General features: G+C 45.8%; 1 protein-coding gene across 1 annotated transcript; it reads right to left on the bottom strand.

The window, feature by feature from the left end:
• Positions 1-217: 217 nt before the first annotated feature.
• LOC142414872 (uncharacterized protein C12orf50 homolog) lies at positions 218-12,211 on the bottom strand. Its single transcript, XM_075513083.1, has 10 exons — positions 12,158-12,211; positions 10,717-10,741; positions 10,330-10,479; positions 7,804-7,968; positions 6,394-6,471; positions 6,191-6,304; positions 4,459-4,578; positions 4,068-4,271; positions 1,368-1,459; positions 218-396 (listed from the first exon to the last, which is right to left on the bottom strand). The coding sequence occupies exons 1-10, from the start codon at positions 12,209-12,211 to the stop codon at positions 331-333; spliced, it is 1,068 nt and encodes a 355-aa protein (XP_075369198.1). The 3' UTR covers positions 218-330.
• Positions 12,212-16,411: the final 4,200 nt, after the last annotated feature.

Raw genomic sequence — 16,411 nt, forward strand, 5'->3', positions numbered from 1 at the left:
AACTTGAAAGTTGAACAATGAGTTCAAACAAGGCATACTTTGGTGCTTGTCAATTCAAGACAGTCAAAGCTCAGGGGAGTTTCTTTTAACTCATCACAGTCCTGTTACAAGCAAGGCAAATAGTGTAGGTCAAACAGAATGCATCTTTATTTTTCTTAGGTACATTTATGAATATACAAACACTCTTCTTAAACACACATATCCATTTTTGTCAGTTTCTAAATGTTACAGTGTACTTCCTACATCTTCTTCTTGGAATTTGCAATGTTGTCATCTTTGGATCTCCAGCTGATAATTTCCTTACTTCAAGTTAGAATTGACGCACTCACTTCATCTCTTTCTCCTGTCTACATATCCTTCTCCTTTTAAATTCACTTCCATGTCTTCTTGGCTCTGCTGTCAAAATAGATGTACAGAACATTTTGGGCATCATTTGCTAGAGTCAAACTATATGCTCTTTCAGAAACATTTTAGGAAGTAAACTTTCCTCACTTCTAGAAGCAAGAGAAATAAAAACTGTCATCCTAATCTAATTCACCGGTGTTCCAAAACGTTCCCTTCAAGTCTTTTTCCTCTACAACCTTCCCAAGCAGATGTTTGAGAACCAGCTGGTACTTGCACAAAGAAACCAAACATGGTAGCAAGCCTGGTGAGGGGTTACAGAAGGTGTTTTCGGTGCTTTGCATCTGTGTGGTGCCTCCACAGAGTTACATCTCAGACTGGAATCAAAACAGCCTCGTGCTGAGTATGGAACTGCCCTGCTACGTCCATGGGGGACGCAGAGATGGGAGAGAAGCAGGAAATGCCACAATGAAGCAGAGAGTGCAGACCAAGGATTTGGCCATTCATGCGAGGGACACGAGACAGAGGTTCTAATCTCTGCTTTCAAGGCAGCTGTAAAATGTATGAATGGTCCTTAGGGCGTCTGGTGAATGTTTTGGAGCCTGCATCCTCTTATGAAGTTGAACCTCGGCTGATCATCGTTCCGCTATTGCAGACGCTTCACAAGCAATCAAAGAGAGAGACAAATAGATCACACTCATACAGCCTCTACTGCGCTTTGTCCAGTGCTACAAGCCAAAACCCACTTCTTGTAGCTCCTCGCTTTAAAGGCAGGTACCTATTTTGCTTTCGTACCAGGAAGATTGTGGAAAATTAGAAATCACGGGTTAGTTCTACAGGCAAAATTACATGTCTGCAAACAAATGAAACTATGCTCCGCTCTTTCGGACTACTCAGCATTGCTTAGAATCTTGTGGGGTTTGGTTGGGGAAGTTTTAAGAGCAATTGTACATTTTCTAGGTGGGAAGAGACATGTCACTTTTGCTCAAAAGACTGAACTGTCACAATTTCTATCCAGCAGTTACCTGACTGGTTGTTTTAAACTTGGAGAAGGTTTTTGCACGTGGATATCTGTTCCTCCAAGTTGGTGCGTTGTAAGATCCTGAGGTGTATTTGTCTATAGAAAGAACATACACATTATTTCTTAATTTCAGCTACAATTTCACAGAATCATAGAAATCGTTGGGGTTGGAAAAGACCTCTAAGATCATCTGGTCCAACTGTCAACCCAACACCTCCATGCCTACTAAACCATGTCCCTAAGTGCCACGTCTGCAGGTTTTTTGAACTCCTCTAGCAATGGTGACTCCACCACTTCCCTGGGCAGCCTGTTCCAATGCTTGACCACCCTTTCAGTGAAAAAATTTTTCCTAATACCCAATCTAAACCTCTCCTGATGCAACTTGAGGCCATCTCCTTTCGTCCTATTGCTAATTACTTGGGAGACGAGACTGACACCCACCTCACTACAGCCTCCTTTCAGGTAGTTGTAGAGAGCGACAAGGTCTCCCCTCAGCCTCGGTTTCTCCAGACTAAATAATCCCAGTTCCCTCAGACGCTCCCCACAAGAATTGCTCTCCAGACCCTTCACCAGCTTTGTTGAGGTGCTGGACACGCTGCAGCACCTCAGTGTCCTTCTTGTAGTGAGGGGCCCAAAACTGAACACAGTATTCGAGGTGTGGCCTCACCAGTGCCGAGTACAGGGGCACGATCACTTCCATACTCTTGCTGGCCACACTATTCCTGATACAAGCCAGGATGCTGTTGTCTTTCTTGGCCACCTGGGCAAACCGCTGGCTCATGTTCAGCCGGCTGTCAACCAGCACCCCCAGCTGCTTTTCTGATGGGCAGCTTTCCAGCCACTCTTCCCCAAAACTGTAGCATTCATGGGGTTGTTGTGACCAAAGTGCAGGACCCGGTACTTGGCCTTTACAGAAACCTCATACAATCGACCTCAGCCCATGGATCCAGCCTGTCCAGGTCCCTCTGCAGAGCCTTCCTACCCTCAAGCAGATCAACACTCCCGCCCAACTTGGTGTCATCTGCAAACTTACTGAGGGTGCACTCAATCCCCTCATATAGATCATTGATAAAGGTATTAAACAAGACTGGCCCCAAAATTGAGACCTGGGGAACACCGCTTGAGACTGGCCGTCAACTGGATTTAAATCCATTCACCACAGCTCTCTGGGCTCGGCCACCCAGCCAGTTTTTTACCCAGCCAAGAGTACACCGCCTAAGCCATGAGCTGCCAGCTTCTCCAGGAGAAAGCCTTTAATGAAAGTTGCTCGTAGCCCAATCTGGGAATTAAATATTACATTAACTGAAGTATCCATTAATGCATCGGGTGGATCACACGTCACCTCTGAAATACAAGCTAGTCTTAAACACCGACTTTCTCTCTAGGACTTTAGAGATCATTTGTAATCTTGCAGCGTTTCCACCAGGCTCACAGGATCTTCCAGATGAGGTAATTCTGCTACGGACATCCTTGACTTGACTAAAGTGACTGTTCCTGTGTTGCAAATCTTCCCAAAGGCATCACTTGCTTTTAGATTAAACGAATCCCTAATCCAGTCTCCTTTTTCATCTCTGCTTGCGAAAGCACTGGATGCAAGGCAAGACGATGTTTTTGTGCTAGGCAGTTGATTTTGCATCAGAGTATGCTGCCTAACGACTAACCATTTTCTGTAAAATTTGGTTAAAAGTTAATATTATTAATACTCTGGTTTTCTGTTAAGTCCAGCTTAATTCCATTAATTCCAGTTAGTAATTGCACAAGACCCCTACAATTTTCAGTTTATACCCAACATGTAAGGATTACCATAGTTTTCCATTTGGGTCCCAAATCTTCTGTTTGTGTCAAGCTGATTCTTTTGTCTGGAGCATTTCCCACCACGTGGCTCAGGTACTGCTGCAAAGAAAGGTAGCGAAGATGGTAATGGTTGTTCTTATGACAAGAATGCTGATCACCTTTTACTGAAATGCTCTATCCTTTTTGAACCTGGAAATTTGGTAAGATGTATTCTTCACATTAAGAATGTTCTCCCTGTAATGTCCATACCCGTCTGCCCACATTGAATCAAAGCAAACGTTCAAAGAAAACAGAAAAACCCCACAACTACTCGTCCCCGAGACGAAGCAGGGATGTTGGGATTCACTTTGCTTAACTTTATTCAACTGAAAGTAGGGGCTGCTCTGTCTGCAGGAGGTTCCTTTTATTGGCAATTAAGACAGGGAGGCACCTCAAGATGGAGATTCGGCCCAGCTTAAGAGCGATGACTGAAACGGGCAAGATGACATCACTTTTTACACTTACGATGATTTAAATTGTTTACCAATAAATTATTAAATATTTCAAAAGAATAAGTCACATAAAAGATGCTGTAAAAAGTGGGGATCGGTATATTGGTGCACATCAGCACGTCATTGCATTCACGCCTCTTTGTTGGCAGAGAAATGGATTCCTGCTATGAAGGTGGCTCAATTATTGTTCATGAATATTCTGTCTGACTAATTGTAGAGCTTCAGAAAGCTTTACATTTCTGTCTGTGGATACTGCTGCAATCTACGTATGAAAATTATGCTGGGTCAAACTTACTCTTGCCTGTATTTAGGCCTAAATAACTTAATATTCACCTGCAGGGACAAAATCGAAAGCAGCACAATACAGACAGGCATATTTGCGGCATTGTAAGAATCCTCCATTTTAAGCTGGAACCCACCTGCAGATCCATTGAGCTTTGGTTCTTGAGTGGCGGTGACAGTACGGTAGACGACATATGCTGATCTTCGAGGTTCTGAAGAACTGAAATAAGTCTTTCTTCCAGTTTCTCTCACACAAGGAATGGAGGAAGCCGTTTCATCATCCTTACTTTGACCCCTTTGTTGGTAACCTTGTTTTACTTTGGGGTCTGAAGTGTGGATTCCTAAAAATGAAAAAAACTAGCAAAAATGTTGTGCTGTTACTCAAAATTTGACATAGTGCAGGAGACTGGAGGCTGGAAGACAAGATTAAAAACATGTTCTTTGTGGATAGCCCAATCCAAATATATTCAGTTATTTTATTTATCACTTGACGTTCAGTAATAAGAAGCTGATGCTACAGTATATTACCTCCATTTGCAAAGGATCTACGATCTGCTCTGGGAATACTCTCTGTTGGTGCTCTCCTTCCCAAACTCCCTCCTTCTCTTTTTGCATTATTAATTTTGGTAGGAATTGTATTACCATCACCTGCAAAGGCAAGAGAAAGAAAGTTATAGCTGCTTGTGTGTAAGCACAGGGAATGGCACTGCCATTCTCTTCCTCCTACCTCTATGAGCTAGCGATTAGTTTAGTGCAATTTCCTTTACCCTCTCCTTTTATGTTCTTCTTTCTCTGTTGTTAGTTTTTTGGATCCTGTCTCGTGTAACTGAGGTTACAAGAAAATACCATCATACGCAGGTTAAGGAAGACTATGGCCCCAAAGTAAAGAACAGCTACAAATTACCTGCTTGTTCTTTAGCGTCTCTCTTTTCATGACTGATGTTTATGACTCCTACCTGACTGAATTTATGGTATTTTCAAGATGCATGTCCTCATAGTACCTAAAGCCTCAGAGAACTCACTTGAAGAAATGCTTTGGGGAAACATCTCTAGCCTTTTCTCTGAATTTATCTAATTCTAAATAAAGACATATATTAAAAGCTCATATATTAAATAAATCTAAAATGTTTTAAATGTAGAATTGAGATGGAAATAATTTTGAACAATTCTGCTGAACAATTGAGGCTGGCATAAGCGTCGGTCAAAAAAGCATGACTTCACATGTCTGTAGTGTTGGCAATGGAGACAATTTTTCCATTCCCATTTTTTTATTAGCACATCATCCTACTCAAATCTGTTTTACATAAAACAGTATCATCAAGAATTTATCCCTGAAATTTACACAAAACAAACAATACTATTCTTTTTTATTAAAAGTAGCAGGTCATACTTCTGCCCAGCAATTTTTCATGACTCATCTCCTGATTCCTCTGGTGGGTTGTTACAGTAAGAACATAACTCTCGCCTAAAATGGAATGATATATTACTTGCTCAGTATAAAATCTACAACAGATTTTTTTTGGTCATGCCACTTGGTCAAGAATGAAGGAGACACATAATAAGGGAGGTAAATACTTATGAATTTGTATTCCTTTGACCTTAATTATGTTGGATAAAGGCCAGTATTAAAAAAAACCATGGAACTCTCTTCTTCTTACCTGTTATAAGAGACTTACAAGGGGTATTTACTTCATCTAAATTTAGTTATACAAAAGTTTGATGTATCGCGACATTTTGTCACCTAGACACCCAAGACAGCCAGCAGAGAGCGTGGAGCACCTCCGGGAAAGGGACTCGTCTCACCTTTCTTTGGCACTACCTTATGATGCAGTAAATAGCCCCCTGAGAGTGCCTGTCTCTCTCCATTTACAACAGAGAGCCTAGGTGAGAAATTTAAACTACATTCCTAAGCTGAGGATGGTTAAAATTAGAGTACATAAATCTTGATGGTGAAGACAAATGATATGAAAGACCCATGTTGTGTATCTCAGGAAAGTACACGTAGGGTTAATAGCCCATTTCTACCTTTTCCATCTACAGTCGATGCGGGTAGTCACCACGTGTGTGACACTACATATCTATATCTAACTACCTTTGGGGAAAAATTAATGAAGTATTTTTATGCTCTTTCTCATATGCTCTCTTTTATTGTCACTAAATTAAACAAGCGGGGAGGAGGGGCACACTATGTAATAGTTTCTTCCTGTAACAGTAATTTTAAAAGCAGTAAGCATTGTCCAAGAAGATGACAAGTACTTGCCTTTCTGCAAGTCTCGCTCGGTAGCTTCCAAAGGTAATAGCTCATTGTTCCGAGGTGAAGACACAGTTTTTGTCGACTGGTGTTCGTAAGGGTACTGAATCCCGTAATACTCTCCTAAACATACCCCAAGAGGGAAAAAACCCCCAAGTTTACTATATTGGCAGCATTGCTGTTTAGGAAAGAGTGACTCATTTCATATTTACCAGATTTATAGCATATTTCCTTTATTGCTCTTTCCTCTTCAATTTCTGCAGCAGTCTTAGGCACCCAATCAGAAACGTCTGCAGGAAATAATTTTCAAAGGATTACTAGGTATCTATACAAAAACCTTCAACAATTCTTAATAATCAATATCATGGTGGGTTTCATTTCGGTCACGGGCTTTTTTTTTTCTGAGTGCAACCTCTACTTCTGGACAGAAAAATGATTCCTTAATATGAGGTATTTCCAAGAGCAATGGAATTGCAGTTCCAACACATGTTTAAGAAGCTAACGTGTGTTGATTTAAAAGGACTCAAAAAGATCTTCAGGACTCATTTTCAAAATAATCCGTCTTTCACACTCAAGAGGAAGTCTTGTGATTAAACATGTCTCCAGGGAGTGCTTGTCACAAAACCTCTGCCCACAGTTACTCTCCGTAATGCCTGCTGGCAGAGCTGGTGATGTGAGTGCTCCCGGTCGGTCTCTGTTAAGGCTACTAAGATCAGCAAAGCCCTGCTTTTTAGATTGTTTAAATTCATGTGGCTTACTCAGACAGAAACCGAGTTAGGAAGCACTAACAGGCAGCCCTGCCAGCCAACCTGAAAGGGCAGGGGGAAGGTGAAAAGTGGCTTGCGGCTGCCTGAGAACTAGCACAGTAATTTGCAGAGTGCACACGTGAGAGTAGGTTGTTCTCTCACTTTCACTCTCTGGGAATGTGCAATTCAGTCCTTCCCTATGAGGCTCTCATCTCTAAGTGAAATACAGTCAATGGTTTAACTACATTTAAAAAGCTAATATATATATATCTGTATATATAAAAATATATACACATTCATTTAAACTAGTGAAGAGTTTTGTATGGATTCTCTTTGCCCGATTAAGGATTACTTTCTGTCATAAAAGGAGGCTGCCTACAGAGTTTAGGAAATCAGTCAAACAAATGATTTAAGTCAAAGTCACACAACTGTCTTTTGTAACCAAACCTGTGACTTCACCTTCAGTGATGAGTGTGGCCAGCCCCTGTTCAAAAGTGTGTTGCCCAGAAAAGAACTACCTCCTAAACTTGTAATTTCATCCCCAAATTCTCAGACATTTGGAAGAGTATTTGATGGCCATCTGAAGCGTGGATCACGTTTTCAACTCTCTTTTGTGAAAAAGAGGTGTGTGAATTATACCACTATTGCAATAGACAGCTAGGCATTTCACAGGACTTACAAAATGTTGCCTTGCTCACATCTGGTGAGTACCAGTTCCAAGAGTTTGGGGATTAGCTGGAAACGATGTTAAAAACCTGACAACAACTCTTCTCTAAACATGTGAGGGTTATTATCATAACTCAATTGTGAAGTACATTGTGAGGGTCAAAAAACCCCATTCTACTTCCTTGTAAAAGAAAGAAAAAATCTGTTTACAGTTCTCTTCCTCTTCATCGTCCTCTTCATCGTCCTCTTCATCGTTGAGGTTTATAATCAGTGGAGGGTGAATTGGTAGTAGAATATTCTCTTGCTTTCTGAGTGGTTCTTGACGATGGGCTGGCTGCAGAATCCCTTCTTGGACACCCTGTTGCAATGGGGCATCTGCAGAAGAGAACATTACATTTATTTTATTGGGAGGGAACTAGAAGGTCAAATCCAGGTGCAGACCAGCAGGTAGAGTTTTGAAATGATGATCAGACTGAAGGAATCATTCAGTAGACACATTGTGCCTTTTAGGCAAAATCTTCTGCGGAGGTTGGCAAAAGAGCATCTTCCAGCTACAGAAAGTATGAAACAACAGGTGGACACTTACAACACAGGGAAACGTGTGCTTAGTAATACCTGGGCTGAAGGGAGTCAATGAGTTTAGGACCCCAGGGGTGAAAACAGTTTAAACATGCTGAAGAATAGGCAGGCCTATATCGCTTCCCGTGGCATCAATGTTGAAGGATTTAGCAGTGCTAAGCACAGGATTACCCATTCCGAACTTGTGGGCATTTTTTGTCTATCAAAATTTTCTGAATCACAACTCTCTTTACGAAGCACAAAATGTAGATTTTGAGAAAGAATATGAAGTTCATGAAAATAATTGACACTTAATCAGAAGAAGAAGATCAGGAAAGCTACTCTTTTCCTTAGCAGTTTATATCTACCCATCATCTTTGCAGCAAAACTATTTCACTACTGGGATAGCATTTTCTGAGAGCCAGGAAATGCAATGGGCTGAAAACAAAAGTGACGAAAAATGGTGAGCCTATTGGTATTGTTCAAGCTGACCAAGCTGCAACTAGAGATACAATCAGGATTCTGTGCATTATACGAAAAATAGAGACGCTGGATATGTTATGCAGTTTTAAAGAGGAAGATCAAGCGTGGGCATTTTCTTTTATGCCAGTTGTTGTTATTCTTGTGCATCTCTTGCTTGCCTCTGAGCAGCACGTGTATCATATTAAACCCAGTGTAATAACACTCCTGTGGATCCGATTTGTTGTCTCTCATGCAAGAGAAAGTAAGCTACAGCACTTGAACTTGATAGAGCCTTTTTCAATGTCCAGAACAGGGTATTATGAGCTCCAGGGAGTGTAAGCCAAATGAAACTTCAATTACTTTAACAAGATTTCTACGTATTGACATGAATGAATGCAGTTTTAATGTTTGCAGTGTTGTTGTGGAGCACCCGGCCTTTCAATTGATCCATACTGCAGTCAAAAGAAAAAGGGTTGGGTCCATTTTCTCCTTCTGATCGTTGGACGCTGCTCTTACACAGGATGCCCTTGTCCATAGTGCCTCTTGGGCATCGTCTCTGACTCGCACCACACCCAGCAGCGTGCCGACGTGGTGTTTACGACGGCACTAGCTGTCCCGGGCCGGTGCTGTGGATGTGGGAACTGCACTAAAAGCAGTATGGACACTCCTAGAAACAGCACTCAAGTTCTTGCCTTGGTCCCTGGGGTTAGTTAGGCTCAACACGCCCAGATATGACAGGCTGCCTTTTCCTAGGGGAATTCCAGGAACACAAGGTGTTTGCTTCTGACTAGAGGTCTTTCTGGCCTTCTCTTACGACACCTGTCCACAGCTCTGGAGATAAGGCCCAGGAACACCTAGATTTTAGTCCACTTGCTCACGCATCTATGTCAAGTCATGCTGACTTGCTCTCACTCCTGCTTCCCCCCCATTTCTGACATCTGTCTTGGTTCCCTGCCCTGGACTCTTACCCTGTTCCGGGTTCCAGCTGTCTAACAGGCCTCCTGGTAGACAAGAGCTCCCCTTAGAAAGCACTGAGGAAAAAAACCCAAATTGTAATGGTGGCTTTTTTCAGAAGTGCTCTGATTTGCAGCTATTGTACTGCCTTACACACTGTTACTGGACTTCAGTGGCCTGCATCCAATGTTCAAGCCTGACAAATGTATTCAGAACAATGAACTGGAAATACATCTGCACACACAGCCCTGTAATCTCATATTATCTGCACAAGGGGTGTCTCATCCATGTAACATGCTGTGCTCTGTCAACAGGTATTGCTACTACTGGCCCTGCCAACCTCCTCCCCCCACCACACACGCTACTCGTCATTTCTCTTAAATGATTGCCTGCCTGCTAACCATTTTCACTCCTAGAGAGACTGAATGAAGCAAATACCCAAGTAAAGCAACATTTTTCTCCACGGATCTTAGCAACCTAAATTGCCATTTGTGACCGCATCTTTCATGTCACTGATAATTAGGAAGATCCGTAACACGACAGCTAAAAATATTCACGTGGCTACCCTATTCAAACGCCAATACAATTCCTTGCTTTGCCTTGAGCTTGCTGGGACAGCAGATCATACCTGACTGATTTCCCACACTACATTTCTTCACCTTAATATATATCATGTAAGCACTGGAAGGAAGCAGTGGAAGGACATTTTTGTGTATTTACTTACTCTAATGAAGAAATTGTTGAGAAAATATTTTTACTCACTGTTACTAGGTGGCAAAAACAGTCCATTTATGTTGCGAGCTTTACTATGACGGAAGGCACAGGTGATCCTCAAACAGCCTGAGGGTTGTGTTTCCCAGAAACAGGAGATGTTGCGGTACTTTTGCTGCAGGAGAAAACAGTTTTCAGATACTGTAAATATAACCATAAAAATGGAGTAAATAGATTAGTACACGGTGTACTGCTGTGACTAGTACATGTGACGAAGATTGTGGGGGACCACGCTCTGCTATTTTAGGGCAGTGAAAGTTATCTTTAAAGTTATCTGAAGCTCCAGACACCTCCAAAGTGATCTCAAGTCAGGTGAATGGAGCTTTCATGGTGCCAAACTGTTCCTGGATAAGAATAGGAGTAAAGCAGTCTACTTACTGTACTGCAGGCTCTTCATGAGATGCTGGGAAGAAAAAACATCTGTTAGTCACTTAATTGAAATGGGGCTCAGATTCCCTTCCTGCGCAATGGGATAATCGGGTCAATCTCAAATGAAATCTGCTGCACAAGTGCACATCTTGCACTAGTGCTCTCTTACTATTAAAGGACATGGGCCTATGGGAAAAGAAGGACTGAGAAACAACCCAGAAAGATTCCCAACAAAAACTGGAAAACTAAAAATTTGGGAATTGATGTTCTGAGACTACTGTCATTACACTGCTCACACCATCTCCCAGATGCTTTTATAGATAACAAACAAAAGCCTAACGGGAAAAAAAGAATAGCTACCTGGATTTGTTGAATTATTTGTTTAGTTATTGCTGCTTCACTCATACATATTATCACAGCGCTGCTCTCCCTCTATTGATCGATACATCGCCAGCTAAAAAGTCTGCACGATATTGCAGAGAGAGCACTTTCATAATGACAGTCACTTTGTTAGTCACACTTGAAATCCTTTTTCTGTACCTCTGCTTTATTAAAGTTTAGGGATTTTAGCATCCTCTCGGATTATGCAATTCCCTTATCCTTATAACCGGAGGTATCTTCCTGAAGCACATGACAAACTCCTACTTCCAAAGAGGCAAGTGCTCATGACCATTATCCTGAACACAGAAACTCAGGTTTATGTCCGGGATATGAACTACATGCCAGCTGAGAGCTGTAAATGCTAGGCTGCCGGTTATTTCTTAACAAGTTTCTGTGTAATTGTTTAAAGGCAAACAAAGTCAGTCTTGAAACTATTGGAATATTGGAAGGTAACTTTCGCCCAGTTCCAGACATTGACAGCTGGGTCTAGGAGCAGCATCTCCAAAACACGCCACTTTTGGACTGTCGTCAGTACAACTGGGCCATCCACTGAGACACGCTGGGGTCTGGAGCAAAGCCCATCTCCCAGGCATTAACGCCTAAATCCCCGATGCTGGAACGGATGCAGCAACGACGAGCCCTACACCCACCCCTGGATTTTCACCAGGTGGAATATAAAGATTTCTTTCAAGGACAAAACCATTCTGAAGCACTTGGTTTTAAATAACTGATTGTGCAGAAACTCAGGAACCCCCTGTAAACTGAAATTATAAACATGGCCGATTTATTCAGAATCAATATAATGTTGATTCAATAAGGAAGTGATGAGTGGTCTTTATGCACAGTTTTCAACTTGGGTGTTCCTTGAGTACCTGAAATTCTCCATCCTTTAGATGACCGTTAGCTCTTCTCACCACTTCTGAAAATCAGATAGTTGCTCTCCAGATGCGGCCATGACCCAGACAGAGCGACAGATCAGCTGCTAACTTTACATAATAAACCTCCCTTTCAACACAGATATCTCAAGAAAATCAAGGATACCAACCACGCTCAAATCTACAGCATTTACCTGTGCGTAGGGGGAAGAACAATGGAAATAGCGGTCACTCCCAGCTGCGGCCATTGTCACCTCTTGTGCTTCTCCTCCACTCTCTTAATACCGGCAGAACATACATGAAAACGGTAAAGCTGTCAACAGTCAGGCAAACCCTAATCTTATCCTAAAACCAGTAGTGTTCTTTCAAAAACGGGACCTTCACCTCATTAGCTCTGCTGCTTTTCCGAAAGAAAACTCCAACAGACGGCAAAATCCACTTGAACGAAGGCAGTGGTACCTTCTCCAGCCTGCTTGAACCGACGAAGGCAGTTGCCAGCCGGTATAGAATGTTACAGTTGGCACATTCCACAGTTGCCAATGGCTCCTCCAGCTCGTGACATCAGCATGATGGTGCTATGTGACCTGTCCAGCTTGAACATCTTCCTTTCTCTCCATTGCTTCAGAGGAAAGTACGGAAAATCGGACCGTTTCAAAGAGTCTCCCATTGCGGTGTTTCTTGAACGTCAAGTGGAACAAACCCATTTGGCAGGGCTTAAATAATACCCAGCTTCTTGCCGTAGGAGCTGTGGTCTTAGAAAGCAATCTTTGATACCACAAAGACAAACCTTATCCTTGACTCTTTTTGACCAAAAGCCTTGTGCCCAAGGTTTTTCTTACTGCGCCTCTTTCTTTGGGTGGGTGAACTTGCTGCTTCCCGTTAGTACACTGTTAGCTGTTAACTGCTTACATTGTTGGGGTTCATTGCTTTTTCTTGCTTCCATGATGTCCAGTGCCACAGCTCAAGCAGAACGAACAGCCTACGCTGGTGTCCCTAATTAACACCTCTGTTCTCAGGCAGGTCCCAGGCTGCCTCTGAACAAAAAATGTCTAGGGGGGCACATGAAGTTTCAGTCCTGGAAAATGGTAAGCCATGCTGTGATCCGCAGGACATGGGGTCAAATGTACAACACTGAGTGACATCAGTGACTTGGAGATGGACACTTCAGAGCACGGTTACATCAGAGCCCAGGAACTGAGGAGGAAATCATAACGGGAAGCGCAGAAAGGGAAAGGAGCTGCGACCTCAAAGGAGAAGGATGCCATCGCTTGAAGAGTAATAAGGCTCCAGATGGAGCCAAAGAGAAGGGAGGTAGACACAAGGCAGAATTCAAGAACAAGGACTAGTGGATCATAGCACCACCAGAAGTGCATGTGGCTGGTGGTTCCCTGGCAAAAAAAAAAAAAAAAAAAAAAAAACAAACCAAAACCAAACCACCACCACTGGACTGGAGGGACTAATCACCAGAGCACACCTGTACTGTACGCCATTGGTCTGCCAGTGGGAAGGGCAGCAGATGTGTAAATGAAAAGCAGGTGCCAGTGACTCCATGGGCACAAATGCTACAAGGCTGGCTCAGCGGTGGATGCACCCAAGCCGGGGGAGAAGTACGAAGTCACTGAAACGGCCAAAAGCGTTCTAGTCTCTCTAGGAGCCTATCAATTTGTTAGTAACTCAAGTATCAGCGGGTGGCCCCAAGACTAACTGCAAAGGAAAACACCGCATGCCTGACCACTGGGACTTTGGCACTGGAATCAAGTGGTTTCTACAGGAATGGCTTCACCTAAGTACAGAATGAAACTGCTCACTGGGATCGAGGTGGGGAGTCCTGGCGAGAGCTGTGAACAGAGACATGGTGGGAAAAGGCTCCCACAGTTCCGTAAGCCCCACAGCTGCCTGGGGCACACAGGGGCAGGAAAATTGAGGAAAGCAGAGGAGGGCCAGGAATAACGAACTGTCAGTGGGCAGGAGCAGCCAGAGGAAGAAACTGTCAACACCGCCAAGAGCTCTCCAAAGAGGGGCTCTTTGTAGCGATATAGCCATGCCTAAAGGAGGCACAGAAGAAGGTACAGTCAGAAGAATGAATTCTGTATTGGGTTTGCGTGGCAAGGTTTGGATAGCAGGGGGGCTACAGGGGTGGCTTCTGTCAGAAGCTGCTGGAAGCTTCCCCCATGTCCGACAGAGCCAATGCCAGCCGGCTCCAAGACGGAGCAGGCTCCTGGTGGGACCTGTGGACCCATGGAGAGAGGAGCCCACGCTGGAGCAGCTTTGCTGGCAGGACTTGTGACCCCCCATGCTGGAGCAGTCTGTTCCTGAAGGACTGTACCCCATGGAAAGGACCTACACTGGAGCAGTCTGTTCCTGAAGGACTGCTGCCCCTGGGAAGGACCCACATTGGAGCAGTTGGTGGCGGACTGTCTCCCGTGGGAGGGACCCCACGCTGGAGCAGGGGAAGAGCGTGAGGAGGAAGGAGCTGCAGAGACAACGTGTGACGAACTGACCACAACCCCCATTCCCCGTCCCCCTGCGCCTCTCGGGGACAGGAGGTAGAGGAAAACCAGGAGCGAAGTTGAGCCCGGGAAGAAGGGAGGGCTGGGGCAAAGGTGTTTTAAGATTTAGGTTTTATTTCTCGTTACGCTACTCAGATTTGATTGGTAATAAACTAAATCAGTTCCCCGAGCCGAGTCTGTTTTGCCCGTGACGGTAATGGGTGAGTGATCTCTCCCTGTCCCTCTCTCGACCCACGAGCCTTTCGCTGTATTGCCTCTCCCCTGTGCAGCTGAGGAGGGGAGTGAGAGAGCGGCCTTGGGGGGCACCTGGCGTCCAGCCAGGCTCAACCCACCACGCATGCCAAGGTTGTATGGCGAGGCAGAGAGCCTGGCGAACACAAGGAGGCAGCTGTGCCGACGGAGGCGAGCCCAGAGCCGGCGAGGTGCCCACACCCCGGGGACAGGGCACCCATGCCCCAGGCCCGGGCGTGCGGCCCCCTGGCAAGCAGAAGAGACAGCCCGAGGAAAGGCTGCCCGCCCAGGGGAACGGCACCGCCAACGGCTACCGGCCGCGCGACCGGGCCCCCACGCGGCCGCCTCGGCGCGGCGCCGAGCACGGCCGGGGCGGGGCGGCCCTGCCACGGCGGGAGCCGCCGCTGTGGACAGCGGAGCTGCCCCAGGCCCGCGGCCGGGCTGGGCGGCGAAGGGCGGCGGAACCCCCGCCTCGCCGAGGGCCGCTGGAGAGAGGCGGCCGCGCCCCGCCCCGCCGTCCCCGGCGCACAGGTCCGTCGCGGGGCCGCTGGTGGGCGGGCGCGGGGCGGCGCAGGCGCAGTTGCGGGTCGGCGCTGGGCCGGCGGCGGGAGCGGGCGGCGCCGTGAGGCGGCGGGGCGCGGTGCAGCGGCAGGTGCCGTGTCTGTTCGTGACCGAGGTGAAGGAGGAGCCGTCGGCCAAGCGGGAGCGCCGGGTGGCCGCGGCGGCCCGGGGCCGGGCGGGAGGCGCCGGGGCCGGGGGGAGTCGCTGGGCCGCGGGTAGCGGCGCCGCACGGCGGGGCGGAGCGGGGTGGAACAGAGCCGGGGGAGAGGCAGCAGCAGCGCCCGTGTCAGACCCGGCCGGCGCGGGCCGGCTGCGGGGAGGGGGACAGCCGAGTGGCGAGAGGTTTGGCTGGAGATGTTGAGCGAAATGCAGGGCAGAGGTTTGCCTGGGGCTGCCCCCTTAAATGCGGGCAAGAAGGGTGGTTTGGGAGCCGTTTGAGCTCTGTGCCGCTCTTGTTCTGCCCAGTGCATGCGGGTGTTCACCCTGATGTCGTGTTGGCTTTTTCTGAGTGTAGGGAACAGTCCTGGCGAGGAATGAGGCCGCTCCGAGATGACCGCACGGGGAGCTTGTGTAAAACCATGCTGCCGTCCCCTCCTGTGAGCCTTGTGGGGAAGAAATGAGCTTGTCTCTCTGTTTTGTGGTGTTTTGGTTTTGGTTTGGGTTTTGTTTTTTTTTTGTGTGGTCAAAGGAATATCAGGCTTCTGACAGAAGAATTCATTGGAGGCTGTGAGACGTGGAACACTTACCAAGGTGAAAGTAATGGAGCCCAATCAAAGTTATTTCTTCCCGAGATGGAAGAGGCAGTGTTGGGACAGCTTGGGGTGGCACTCACCTGTCTAGCTCTAGACCTCCAACTTGTGTTTCCCGATTGTAGTGGCAGCACCTACTGCTGCCTGTGGGCTGCATAGTGAACTGGAATCCATCTGGGTGAGTTTCTCCCGTTGGTGTTTGACTTCTGAAGGCAGTCGGAAGTCTGCATCCACACTTCTGGGCTTCGTTTAGAAGTCAGTAAACAAAATGTCAGTACGTTAATTGTTCAACTCTCAGTACCAATACCATCTTGATAATGGTCATGTTTTGTGTCGTGGTTTAGCTTTAGTCGGCAAGTAAGCACCACGCATCCGCTTGCTCACCCTCTCTCCCCTC

The sequence above is a fragment of the Mycteria americana genome, chromosome 1 (assembly GCF_035582795.1).
Source record: "Mycteria americana isolate JAX WOST 10 ecotype Jacksonville Zoo and Gardens chromosome 1, USCA_MyAme_1.0, whole genome shotgun sequence".
NCBI lineage: Eukaryota > Metazoa > Chordata > Aves > Ciconiiformes > Ciconiidae > Mycteria > Mycteria americana.